The 13,534-nt window shown below is 44.2% G+C and overlaps 1 protein-coding gene across 2 annotated transcripts in view; it reads right to left on the reverse strand.

Annotated features, from left to right (window-relative positions):
* Positions 1-839: 839 nt before the first annotated feature.
* LOC116978510 (coagulation factor XI-like) overlaps positions 840-13,534 on the reverse strand; it is a 99,255-nt gene continuing 86,560 nt past the window's right edge. For both annotated transcript variants that reach the window (XM_033029703.1, XM_033029693.1), the window contains 6 exons: positions 12,937-13,114; positions 9,685-9,860; positions 4,053-4,145; positions 2,398-2,537; positions 1,154-1,310; positions 840-1,057 (listed from right to left, as the gene is read on the reverse strand). In XM_033029703.1, the coding sequence (XP_032885594.1) occupies positions 1,017-1,057; positions 1,154-1,310; positions 2,398-2,537; positions 4,053-4,145; positions 9,685-9,860; positions 12,937-13,114 (785 nt within the window). In that variant the 3' untranslated portion in view covers positions 840-1,016. The remainder of the gene's footprint in view (positions 1,058-1,153; positions 1,311-2,397; positions 2,538-4,052; positions 4,146-9,684; positions 9,861-12,936; positions 13,115-13,534) is intronic.

Genomic DNA, 13,534 nt, shown 5'->3' on the forward strand with positions numbered 1-13,534 from the left:
AAATACCCACATAGCCATCATTTCTGTGAATAAATTTGAGGGATGGGGCACCTCCTATACTCAATACAGCAATTTATTTGTCAACTGCAGGTAATAAAGCTCACTCATTCTGAATGTAATGAATCGCAGTGGGACAGATGTCAAATAATGATGAGAAGGACAACAGGAAGGAAATAGAGAGCTTAGTGGCAGGGTGTAATGGTTCTTTCTTTATACCCATGACTGCGTAGTCAGATAAAGCTGCAATGTCAACTTTAAATTCGCTGATGGTATCACCGTCATTGGACAAATAATGGGTAACAACAAGTCAGAGTACAGGAGGGAGATAGATAATCTACCAGAACATCAATCTTGCTCTCAGCATTAGCAAGACCAAGGAGATGATAGTTAACATCCTGCTAGAGGTAGGGCAAGGCTGGAAAGTATAGAGAACCCTTAGTTGACCAGAGATGGTGAGACTCTGGTCAGAAAAAATGAAGGAGGGTTTTGCAGATTTAGGCAGTCAGGGTCAAGCAAATCCCATTGCTGGTATAAGAAGTGTAGGAGCACACTTAAGAAAGCAATCAGAAAAAGATGGACATGGAAATGGCAAAAGGAATTTATCTCTGACAAGTGTGAGATGTTGCATTTTTGTGTGTCAAACAAGGGCAGGACTTACACAGCAAATGAAAGAGCATTGGGAAGTGCTGCAGGTGCATAATTCCCTAAAAGTGCCTTCTCAGGTGGAAAGTTTGGTGAAGAAGGTGTTTGGCATGCTTGCCTTCATTGGAAAGGGTATTGAGTAACTTTTCATCTTTTCAAACCTAAGTCATCCAGTTAGAAAGTACCACATGACTGAATTAGCAAATCATACATTTGTTTTTAATTCCATCACCATTACAGAAAATTGAGAAATAAACTTTATTGATGCTTTCAGGCATTTTGGAAATAATAATGCAGATCCTTATTATGTTTTGGAGATTTTCTTCCTCGTAGACGACAGACAGGAAGCAATGTTTTACGATAAGCCAATCATCCTATGGAAATTGTTTCTCACCTTCCACACGATGCTGAAATTCTAAAGAAAGACATTTATAGACAATTGTTTCTCTCAAAAATGAAGAATATCAAAACAAATTTAAAAGGCAACAGTGAGTGCAAGGCTGAATCTTACCTTCTGAAATTATTTTGTTCACCCAAGTGTTAAATGTTGATAAACGAGTATATATCCCAGGTTTTCCTTCCTGAGAACATCCATGGCCCCAGCTTGTAATTCCAACCAAGTACCATTTACCTTCATGTTTGCATGCTAAAGGACCTCCTGAATCTCCCTGGATAAAATATTCGAAATTATTATTTACATTTTATATATTGATTATTATCTTGATTTATTACCTGTCATAACCTCAAAATAAATAACTCGTCACATAAGAGTGTAATAGAATTTGTTGGTAGGTCTGATCAAGAAATCTATAATCTTTTAAAATTAGGTGCTGGAAGTTTTGGCCTCTAGCATGCAAAAGTCACATCTCGGTGAAGGGAAAATTGTCTGTATGCAGCAATTCATAAATAGTCATAAAGCCTACAAAGGAACGTAAATAGGAATGGGAGGTAGATAAAAATGCTGGAGAAACTCAGCGGGTGAGGCAGCATCTATGGAGTGACGGTGAAATAGGTGACGTTTCGGCTCGAGACCCTGCAGTTCCTTCTTAAATAAATAGAAATGGGTTTAAGTCAGTCAGTCCCCCAAGCTTGCTGACCCATTCAATAAAAGGAGGAGGCACAATGTCTAGACCTTCTCCCAACTGGACAATGCTATCAGTCCTATTCCCCTTCCTATCTTCCCTCTAGCCCTGCAACTTATTTTCTTTCACATTTCCATCAATTTCCTTTTTTAATTATTTAGCCATGCCTGCATTATGCAGTAATTGCAGTGAATCTATTTTAGCTTTGTTTAGTTTAGAGATACAGCGCGGAAACAGGCCCTTCGACCCACAGAATTCGCACCGACCAGCGATCCCCGCACACTAGCACTATCCTACACACTAGGGACAAATTACAATTTTTACCCAAGCCAATTAACCTACAAACCTGTGCTTCTTTGGAATGTGGGTGGAAACTGGAGCACCTGACGAAAACCCATGCGGAGAACATCCAAACTTTGCACAGACAGCACTCGTAGTCAGGATCGAACCCGTGTCTCCGGCGCTATAAGGCAGCAACTCTACCGCTGCACCACCGCGCCTCTGTTTCCCTTTCTACACTGCAGGCCCAGCAGATTGCAGCACTTGCATAGGGTCATACAGCCATGATTTAGTTTATAACATATCTGTGATATTATGATGGAATAACAGTGGAATACTTGAGGGTATACAGACTACTGTAAATAATAATTAGAAGTACATAATTTCATATTACCCGACATGATTCAATTTTGCCATCTTCATTGCCAGCACACATCATATTTTCCGTTAAAATATTGTCGGAATAATATGATTGGCATTTCTTATCATCTATTACAGGAACATTCGCTTTCAGAAGAATTTGAGATATTTTACCTAAAATGTTCAAAAAAGAATATTAAGGTGTACAAAAGCAAATTAATATTCATTTTAATGTCTACAAAGAAAATGCTGTAATACATCGTGGGTTACACCAACATCAGATGCCCTAACAAATTTTCTGTGTGCTTAAGCAAAGCAAGAATTTCATTGTCCTATACAGGGACACATGACAATAAACTCACTTGAGCTTGAACTTGAACTAACAGGTGTAACGCACAGTAATGCTCAGTCCAATTTCCCAATAGATCCTGAAATGATCAATGGTGTGATCTCACTCATGGTTAATTTAATTGATGAGAAACAGGCATTATTCCTTCCATTTTCTATGCAATAATTTCCACAACCCATCTTTTTGTCATTTGCCAATTAATGCAATAGTTAATTTAAGCTTAGTGCTTTGTATATTCCTGAATGTTGCTTTTTTCTGGTCCAGGCCACAATGATTCTTCATTGTATGCTTTAAAATGTCATGAAAAATCAAACAAAATGTCAGTTGTTATTTGACAATTATTTTGTTATTTGTCCATTTTCATTTCCAAGTACTAGTTAAATTGGTGGCAATTTTTTGTTCAACGTGATGAAAACAGAAAACTGTATGGGGATTATTCTCAAGAGTGATTTCATGGATAATTAAATAACCAAAGAGCCACGTCAAGAGTGGTTTATTGTCATATGTCCCAGATAGCATTAGCCCTTTTTTAAATCTCTCCTGATTGTTCCCAACATTGTCTGAGTGACACAATATTGACTCAAATTTGCTGGGGCATTCACAACATATTTATTTTTCGCCTCTTTAAACTCCTCTGAAAATATTTCTCTCCCATTCTAGTGATTTTCACAAACGAATTACTTTTAAGAAAATAGAACATAAGAGGAACTGCAGATGCTGGAAAATCGAAGGTAGACAAAATTGCCGGAGAAACTCAGAGGGTGCGGCAGCATCTATGGAGTGAAGGAAATAGGCAACGTTTCGGGCCGAAACCCTTCTTCAGACTAATGCAGGGTGGGGGGGCGGAAAGAAGAAAGGAAGAGGAGGAGCCAGAGGGCTGAGGGTGAGCTGAGAAGAGGAGGAGGCAGCAAGGGCTACCGGAAATTCCTTTCCTCAATGAACAGCACTGAAATCCCCCAGGATATTATCAATCTAGTCCTTAAACTTCCCTACACAAGATCCAAACTTCATTTCTATTTACTTCAACGATTCCAAATGGATGAGAGATTTTGCTTACACTGGCCCTTTACTACTATTTCCCAGTCTTTGTGTGATGCCCTTCATCCTAAGAAGGAAGAGCAGACCATCCGAGACTCTAAGTCACACCTGCAAACGGAAGTTGCCTGACTGCAAAATATCACACTGGTGCATGTGGTTCACTTGCATCTCATCCACATGAAAGACCATGTTGCCTGTGCCATGGTGTTAAACAGATCCTGAAAACTGTGCATTTTACACAAGATTACCAATCGTACCCATTCTTGCAGCATTTCATCAATTATATTACCACTGTAACTCACCAGTCTCTGTTCTTCCCCAACCTGTTATCCAACACTGGTTTCTCAACGGTACTTGCTCTTCTGAAGTCAGAAGACATATTGGCATTTGATAATCTGTGTAAACATAATACGATTATAGAATAACACAATCATGTTTTTAGAATGAGCAACAACAGCTAACTCATGATATGAACAGCAAATAAAATAATTGTTTTTCAAAGCATTTCTGGGGCTAAAAATTCATTCATGCAATTTGTGACCTTGAAAAATTAGTTTAACTCAAAGGAGAATAAATCTGTGAAAAATTAGTTTAACTCAAAGGAGAGTAACTCAAAGATCAGACAAGTTTTTTAACCCACGAAAATATGCAATTTAAAGAGCTAATAAGCAAACTCCATTGTTTGTCTTCACACCTTCTATAATAACAATGCAACCGTAGGTATGCTCTGGGCAGACTTTAGACTATAATAGGCCCTTCAGCCCACCCAGTCTGTGCCGACTAGCAATCTGAGCACTATCTACACTTGCACAAGCATAGATAACACTATCGTATACACTAGGGAACATTTTACAATTTTACCGAATCCAATTAACCAACAAACCTATACATCTTTGGAGTGTGGGAGGAAACCGGAGCACCCGGAGAAAACCCATGAGGGCGAAGGTACAAACTGCATACAGACAGCACCCTTAGTCAGGATGAAACCCGTGACTCTGGTGCTGTAAGGCAGCAACTCTACATCTGCACCCTGTGCCACCCCAAAAAGTACTTTGATCATGGTGTGTCCCTTTAACAGCTGCCTTAAATTATCGCATTCACTGCGCTTCAGACTGAGAACTTGCAACAATAGACAATAGACAATAGGTGCAGGAGTAGGGAGGTTCACAGACAACATAGTGGTGACGTCCTTCTTTGAGGCTTTACCCAAAACATGCTTTTGAGCAAAGTTTTGTCCATCACTCGAAGATATTGTTCCCTCTGACTCTGAATACACGGCCAACAAGTAAAGTACAAAAAAAGCTAACACAAGTTATAAGTGTTGTAAACATTTACAAAAATTGCAACTTGTTATGTTACTACTTATTTTCACTTATAGTATTAAAATTAATACAACTGAACATGACTTAACATTTTTGATAAAACTAAGTTGTACGGATAATGTAGATCTGTTAGAATTAAAACATTTAATTTGTGTTCTTGTTTGAACTATTACAGGGATCAATGTGAAATGACTTTCAATATTGCATATTAATGTTTGTTAGGCGCTTTCCCCCCCCTGGTGAATGCTATGTACTTACTTCTCTGTTTCTATCCCAAGTACAGGCCTCGTGGCTGTGAGTCTGGAATCGAGGGGTTAAAGGCTCCTGTACCCGATTGGCCCAGCTGCGTCAGGTGACGGGTGACTCATCTGAAGTATAAATACGAGAGCTTCCCAGGATTCTCTTCTCTTCGTCGTAGACTCTGACTGATGAGCAGACTGTTGGTGGGGGCTGAGGCAGCCTGACCACATGGCATAGAACTTTGTGTATTTTCACCATTCCTTGTTATCAGATATTGTATTGGGACGGATAAGGGCTGACCTTAGAGTTTTCGTGTATTTTGGTTTCAGGGTTGTATCTCTTTGGGCAGGTTTTGGAATCTCCGGTTCGACGGCCCATGGTGTGGCTGGCTGGAGCATTGTTAAATTGTTTGTCGGTTTATCCATATCCCTGACTGGGTTGTTTAAATCAGGTTTGAGTTTTGTGTTACAATGAATAATTAAAACTGTTTTTGAACTTGAACCTGGTTTTTGACTTGTGTTACGTGGCTCTGAAGTACTTGCATTCGGGAGTCGTAACAAAATGGGGGCTCGTCCGAAGTTTTGAGGACCCTAGACGTTTTAGGGGTTTTTTTGGTAGGCTTCTGGACTGAGGAAGTCTGTGTTGTGAAGGAATTTTTTCTTCCCTGTTTGTGGTAGCATTAGTGCCCAGGTTTTAGCTGGTGGTTTGGGGCTACATTAGTAATGGAATTTAAGGTGAAAGAATTTGTTGAGGCTCCTAGTCGGGAGTTGTTTGATAGATGTACGAAGGAGCATTTGATTTTACTGGCTGAGAACTATGCCATTACTATTGACAAGCATTCAAAGAAACACTCCATTAAATCGGAGTTGTGGGCTGCGTTGGTGGAGGGTGGAGTTTTGCCTGGTGGTGCAGACAGTCCCCCACCTTCTGTTCAGCCAGTTCAGAACATGGAGGCCGTCATTAAACTGAAGGAGATGGAGCTTGAGTCACAGAGAATTGCCTCTTTGTTAAAAGAGAAAGAGCTCATACATGTTCTTGAAATGAAACGGCTTGAGGAGGAAACCAAAAGGGCTGAATTTCAGTTGCGGGCAAAATAAATAAATAATTCCCGGGTTTCTTCTAAGGAACGGGAGTTTGATATGAGCAAGAACATCCGCCTGGTTCCCCCATTTCGTGAGGAGGATGTGGACAAGTATTTCACAGTGTTTGAACGGGTGGCTTTGTCCTTGAAGTGGCCTAGGGACGTGTGGACCTTGCTATTGCAGTGTGTCCTTGTGGGTAAAGCACGGGAGGTGTACTCGTCTTTATCTGTTGAAAGCAGTCTGGACTATGAGTGTGTGAAGTCTACAGTATTAAGGGCTTATGAATTAGTTCCAGAGGCGTACCGGCAGAAGTTCCGGCGCTTTAGGAAGTTTGATAGTCAGACTTATGTGGAGTTTGCTAGGGAGAAGGAGGCACTTTTTGACAGGTGGTGCGCTTCTCAAGGAGTGAAGGATTTTGAGCTACTGCGGGCCTTGATGATTATGGAAGACTTTAAGAACTGTCTCCCTGAGAGGGTTACTACTTACCTTAATGAGCAGAAGGTGAATGAGGTGTCTAAGGCTGCGGTGTTGGCAGATGAGTATGTATTGACTCATAAATCTGATTTTGTTGGGCGATCCTATAGTTTTGGTGCACGGCCGGTTGATCGTGGTGGTGTCACCGGTGGCAGTGTCAAAGCTGTTTCTGTGCCTGCAAATGGCAGCACGTTGATACAGGGGGAGGTCCGAGCTGATAAGGTTGACGGAAATGTAAGGACTGATGAAGGTCCTGTGTGCTACTATTGTAGAAGGAGAGGGCACATGTTAAAGTCGTGTCCCGTTCTGAAGCAGAAAAATGCAAAGCCTGTGGCTTTGGTGGGAACACAGAAGGCACCTGTCGTACCTGAGGTGCCTGAGTCTGATGAGTGTAGGAATTATTCTGCGTTCATCATGAATGGTTTTGTTTCTCTAGAGGATGGGGGTGACAGAGTTCCAGTATCCATCTTGCGTGATACTGGTGCTACTCAGTCCTTTATATTGGATGGTGTACTGCCGTTTTCTGGGGAATCATCGGTTGGGTCAAGTGTCCCAGTGGTAGGATTCGGGATGGATGACATGGTAGTGCCTTTGCATACCGTGCGTCTCGAGTCCGAGTTGGTTTCAGGCCGGGTAACTGTTGGGTTACGGCCGTGTTTTCCCGTTGGGGGAGTTTCTGTGATTTTGGGGAATGACTTGGCAGGAGGTAGAGTTTTAGTCACTCTGAGGTGACGGCTATTCCGATGGTGCAGAGTCCTGATAGATTGGCTATGCAGCATCCAAAGGTCTTCGCAGCTTGTGCTGTCACGAGGGCTATGGCTAAGAGCCAGGCGAAGTTTGAGGATGTGGTGGACCTGAGTGAGAGCATTTTTGGGGATCAGGATGATAGATCCTGTGTTGTGAAGGGTGTTTCTCCATCTCAAGATGGGATAGTGTCTGGAAATGTGCCGGTGTCACTGTCACGTGACCGGCTGGTTGAGGAGCAAAAGAGTGATCCAGGTTTATCTGATCTGTTCGACTGCGCAGTGCCTGAGGGGGATATGGATTCCACAGCAAAGGGGTATTTTCTAAGGGATGGCTTACTGATGCGAAAGTGGTCTCCCTTGGATATATCTGGGCATGATGATTGGAGCGTGGTTGATCAGATTGTGATGCCTCGTCGGTATAGGGACGAGATACTCTGTTTGGCTCATGATGGTCCTCTGGGTGGACATTTGGGGGTCAATAAGACGTATGACCGCATCTTACGGAATTTTTTTTGGCCAGGGTTGAAAAAGGACGTGAAACAGCACTGCAGGTGTTGTCACATTTGCCAGGTGGCAGGAAAGCCGAACCAATCGATTGTTCCTGCGCCTTTATATCCAATCCCTGTGGTCGGTGAGCCGTTTGAGCGGATCCTAGTTGATTGTGTGGGCCCTCTACCTCGGACAAGGATGGGCAACAAGTTTTTATTAACAATTATGTGTGCGACTACCCGCTTTCCGGAGGTGGTCCCTTTGCGTAGAATTACTGCCCCTGCAATTGTTAAGTCTCTCACTAAGTTTTTTTCGTTGTTCGGTTTGCCCAAGGTTGTGCAAAGTGACCAAGGTACCAACTTCATGTCGAAGGGTTTTAGTCAGGTAATGAAGTTGTTAGATATTAAGCATTGTTACTCCAGTGCGTATCATCCTGAGAGCCAGGGAGCTCTCGAGAGGTTTCACCAGACTTTGAAATCTATGTTGAGGACTTACTGCCTGGAGTTTGAAAAAAACTGGGATGAGGGGGTTCATCTAGTTATGTTTGCGGTGCATGAGGTCGTGCAGGAGTCTTTAGGGTTCAGTCCTGCTGACCTGGTGTTCGCACATACTGTACGTGGTCCGTTGAGGGTCCTGATGAAACAGTACCATGAGCAGGAGCCTGTGGAGGTTGATGGGTCGGAGCTATGTCCTTCTAAGCCTGTTTTGGCTGCAGTGGTGCTGCCCCCTGACACGGGTGGTGATGTGGGGGAGGCACGGTTGTCTGTGGCAGTAACGCAGGGAAAGCTGAGTAACTCTGAGGCTTTGGAGACGCTTCCCTTGCGGTTGTCTCATTTGACTGGCATATCCGTGGCAAGGATGATGTATTGGCTTATGCATTGTCGCGCCAGTGATGTCTGTGTTACTGAATAGTTGCTGAAATTTGGTGGTGTTTTTTAGTTCATTTTCAGAAACTTATTCAGTATCTTTGGGTGGGGGTGTTAGGCGCTTTCCCCCCCCTGGTGAATGCTATGTACTTACTTCTCTGTTTCTATCCCAAGTACAGGCCTCGTGGCTGTGAGTCTGGAATCGAGGGGTTAAAGGCTCCTGTACCCGATTGGCCCAGCTGCGTCAGGTGACGGGTGACTCATCTGAAGTATAAATACGAGAGCTTCCCAGGATTCTCTTCTCTTCGTCGTAGACTCTGACTGATGAGCAGACTGTTGGTGGGGGCTGAGGCAGCCTGACCACATGGCATAGAACTTTGTGTATTTTCACCATTCCTTGTTATCAGATATTGTATTGGGACGGATAAGGGCTGACCTTAGAGTTTTCGTGTATTTTGGTTTCAGGGTTGTATCTCTTTGGGCAGGTTTTGGAACCTCCGGTTCGACGGCCCATGGTGTGGCTGGCTGGAGCATTGTTAAATTGTTTGTCGGTTTATCCATATCCCTGACTGGGTTGTTTAAATCAGGTTTGAGTTTTGTGTTACAATGAATAATTAAAACTGTTTTTGAACTTGAACCTGGTTTTTGACTTGTGTTACGTGGCTCTGAAGTACTTGCATTCGGGAGTCGTAACAATGTTCAACCTCACCCTTACCAGTAAAGACTATATCTTGCTTGAGTTTGAGGAGAGCGATGTCATAACCGTCAGTCACAGAACTGTATTCATCATGTATGACTACCCTCTCAATTTGGTGGAAAGCGATTTCATTGGAAACATCAGATAATTTTGTTATACCAGCGTATATTCTCCATGTATCAAGATCCAAATTCCTGTTCAAATACAATTAACAATAAATTAAAATATTATATTCAATCTGCCATTTCAGCACTTGCCGTGCTCATTTAAAGGACCAATTCCAAGCTGAAGAGCAAAACAAATCCTAAAGATTTAGATTAGATTAGATTAGATTAGATTCCTTTATTGTCATTCAGACCTTTCGGTCTGAACGAAATTATGTTGCCTGCAGTCATACACAGAACCAATAAAAACAAAACATACAATAAACACAAATTAAACATCCACCACAGTGAGTTCACCAAACACATCCTCACTGTGATGGAGGCAAAGTCTTAGTCTCCGTCTCTTCCCTCCTTGTTCTCCCTCTGCGCTGAGGCGATCGATCCAGGACTGAGATGCCGCCCTCCAGTACAGCGGACCTCCGTGGTGATGTCGCCGCCGCCGAAAGCCGGGAACGCCGTCTCCGCTACGAGACGGCCCGCCACAGCATCAGCTCCGGGCAGCCGCCCCAGCTCCAGGCCGCCGCCCCAGCTCCGGGTCCCGCAATCTCCGCTCCGGGCCGCCGCCCCAGCTCCGGGTCCCGCAGTCTTCCGCTCCGGGTTGCTGCCCCAGCTCCGGGCAGCCGCCCCAGCTCCAGGCTGCTGCCCCAGCTCCGGGTCCGTAGTCTCAGCTCCGAGCCCCGCTGCATCAGCTCCAGGCCGCCGCCGAAAGCCAGAACGCCGCACCAGCAAGTCGGGCCACCGCTGCCTCAGCCCCGAACACGGCCAGCCTCTCGTTGGTGAGTCCTGGCTGGCTCTGCCTCCGGAGCCTCGGGGTGAGTCGCAGGCTGGAGGCCGCCAGCTCCGCCATTAGGCCTCAGCGCAGACGGAGGCAGAGAAGGGGGATACGACACGAAAAAGTTGCATTCCCCCGAAGGAAGAGACAGAGAACATGTTTCACCCCCCCCCCCTCTAACACAACCCAACAAACTAAAACTTAACCAAAACAAGACAAAAAAATCAACAGAAAAAAGTAAAGACAGACGGACTGCAGGCGAGCCGCAGCTGTTAACAGCGCCGCCACTTCCGGTTTGTTAGGATAGCAACAGTAATGGGATGAAGGATCTTTCTCAACGTTATATATTGGGGTCAAGAAAAGAGCGTTCACATCACGGCCCTGTTTTCACCAATCTTTCCAACACTACGCACAAGAAGCGCAAGTCAGACACCATTGTGCAGATGCCGAGAAGTGTGCTCAGCTCTGGCTGAACAACTTCTAATCTTGTGTGTGGACTCGATAAGAAGAAGATGAATGGTATATATTAACACACCAATGGCTTTGAGGCTTGATACATTGCTTTTCTAGGGCAGTGGTACTATGGATGTCCATTTAAAGCAGGTGGGAACCTCATAACCATAACAGTGAGAGGTTGAAGATGTCCGCGAAAACTTCAGTCACTGAGTCTGTGCATGTTTTGAGAACATGGCCAGGTTAACCATGAGGACCAGACACTTTCCAAGGGTTCATCTTCGAGAAGGATCTTCTGACATCAGCCTTGGAGACTGAGATGGCAGGGTCACGGGGGCTGTGGGGAGTGTGGTTGCATTGTTGTTCTACCTTTTAAAGAGAGCATAAAAGCATTGTGTTTAAGAAGGAACTGCAGATGCTGGAAAATCGAAGGTAGACAAAAGTGCTGGAGAAACTCAGCGGGTGAGGCAGCATCTATGGAGCGAAGGAAATAAGCAATGTTTCGTGCCGAAACCCTTCTTCAGACTGATGTAGGGCAGGGAAAAGAAAGGAGAAAGGAAGAGGAGGAGCCCGAGGGCTGAGGTAGAGCTGAGAAGGGGACGAGACAGCAAGGGCTACCGGAAATTGGAGGTCAATGTTTATGCCGCTAGGGTGCAAACTGCCCAAGCGGAATATGAGGTGCCGCTCCTCCAATTTTCACTGGTGCTCACTCTGGCCATGGAGAAGGCCCAGGCCAGAAAGGTCGGAATCGGAATGGGAGGGGGAGTTGAAGTGCTGAGCCACCGGGACATCAGGTTGGTTAATGCAGATCGAGTGGAGGTAATCGGACTTCATCCGCTTCACCACCAACTTCCATCCGGCACTCAAATACACCTGGACCATTTCCGACACTTCCCTACCATTTCTTGACCTCACTATCTCCATCGCAGGTGATAGACTTCTGACCGACATCCACTATAAAACCACTGACTCCCATGGCTATCTAGACTACACTTCTCCCCACCCTGCTTCCTGAAAGGACTCCATCCCCTACTCCCAATTCCTCAATCTATGCCGCATCTGCTCCCATGATGAGGTGTTCCACACCAGGGCATCAAAAATGTCCTCATTCTTCAGGGAAGGGGGGTTCCCCTCCCCTACTATAGATAAGGCTCTCACCAGGGTCTCTTCAATACCCCGTAACACTGCTCTCTCTCCCCATCCCCCCACTTGTAACAAGGGTGAAAGAGGTTCACCTGCATCTCCTCCAACCTCATCTATTGCATTAATTGCTCTAGATGTCAGCTGATTTACATCGGTGAGACCAAGCGAAGACTTGGCGATCGTTTTGCCGGACACCTCCGCCTGGTCCGCATTAACCAACCTGATCTCCCGGTGGCTCAGCACTTCAACTCCCCCTCCCATTCCGAATCTGACCTTTCTGTCCTGGGCCTCCTCCATGGCCAGAGTGAGCACCACCAGAAATTGGAGGAGAGCACCTTATATTCCGCTTAGGCAGTTTGCACCTTGGCGGCATAAACATTGACTTCTCCAATTTCCGGTAGAAAGAGGCATAACAATGTTTTCAACAAAAAAGTCAGGGGAAATGCAAAAAGGGGATTTGAAAGACACGAGGAGTAAATATATAAATATACATACGAAACTAGAACAATTTAAATGTTATATTATAATTCTCCAGAAATATTCATAACCAAACAACTGGACAAGGTGAAGAATATTTGCATAATTGTGTCCCTATCTTATTAAATCTTTTATCTGCAGTCACAAAATGAAGGATGTTCATGAGAATAAGAACATTTTTTGTTCCATTTTGAGAAATAGAGTGCCATAGGCATTAAGGCATATACAGTAGCTAGAGATATTTTATTTCAAAAGTTATACCTTTCAAAGCAGTGAGCAGCTGTGATAATCCAAAGACTAGATATAATGGATCCACCGCAGACATGTCTAAATTCACCCTTTTGGCCAAAGTGGATCGAGACTTGCCATGGCCATTCACCAGGAAGAGAATCAGTTCCACCGTAGACTCTTGGTTTTAGTTGATTGACTTGCCCACAGGCTGCAATTAATTCAATTAACAAGTTAAATGTTAGTGCGTGAAAACATTGCCAATTCTATTCAATGATGTATTACTGACCCAAATCATGCCGGCTGTGGCTTGCTGCCCTGAAGAGAATAAAAATAATAATAATAAATTTTATTTATGGGCGCCTTTCAAGAGTCTCAAGGACACCTTACAAAAATTTAGCAGGTAGAGGAAAAACATGTAAGGGGAATGAAATAAATAGTAGATACATGACTAGTACACAAAGTAAAGACAGAATACAATTCAAAACACAATATGAGGCAATTAATGCACAGATGAAAAGGGAGGGGGACGTGGGGCTAAGGATAGGCAGAGGTGAAGAGATGGGTCTTGAGGCGGGACTGGAAGATGATGAGGGACACGGAATTGCGGATCAGTTGGGGGAGGGAGTTC

Source organism: Amblyraja radiata, chromosome 1 (genome assembly GCF_010909765.2).
Source record: "Amblyraja radiata isolate CabotCenter1 chromosome 1, sAmbRad1.1.pri, whole genome shotgun sequence".
NCBI classification, from domain to species: Eukaryota; Metazoa; Chordata; class Chondrichthyes; order Rajiformes; family Rajidae; genus Amblyraja; species Amblyraja radiata.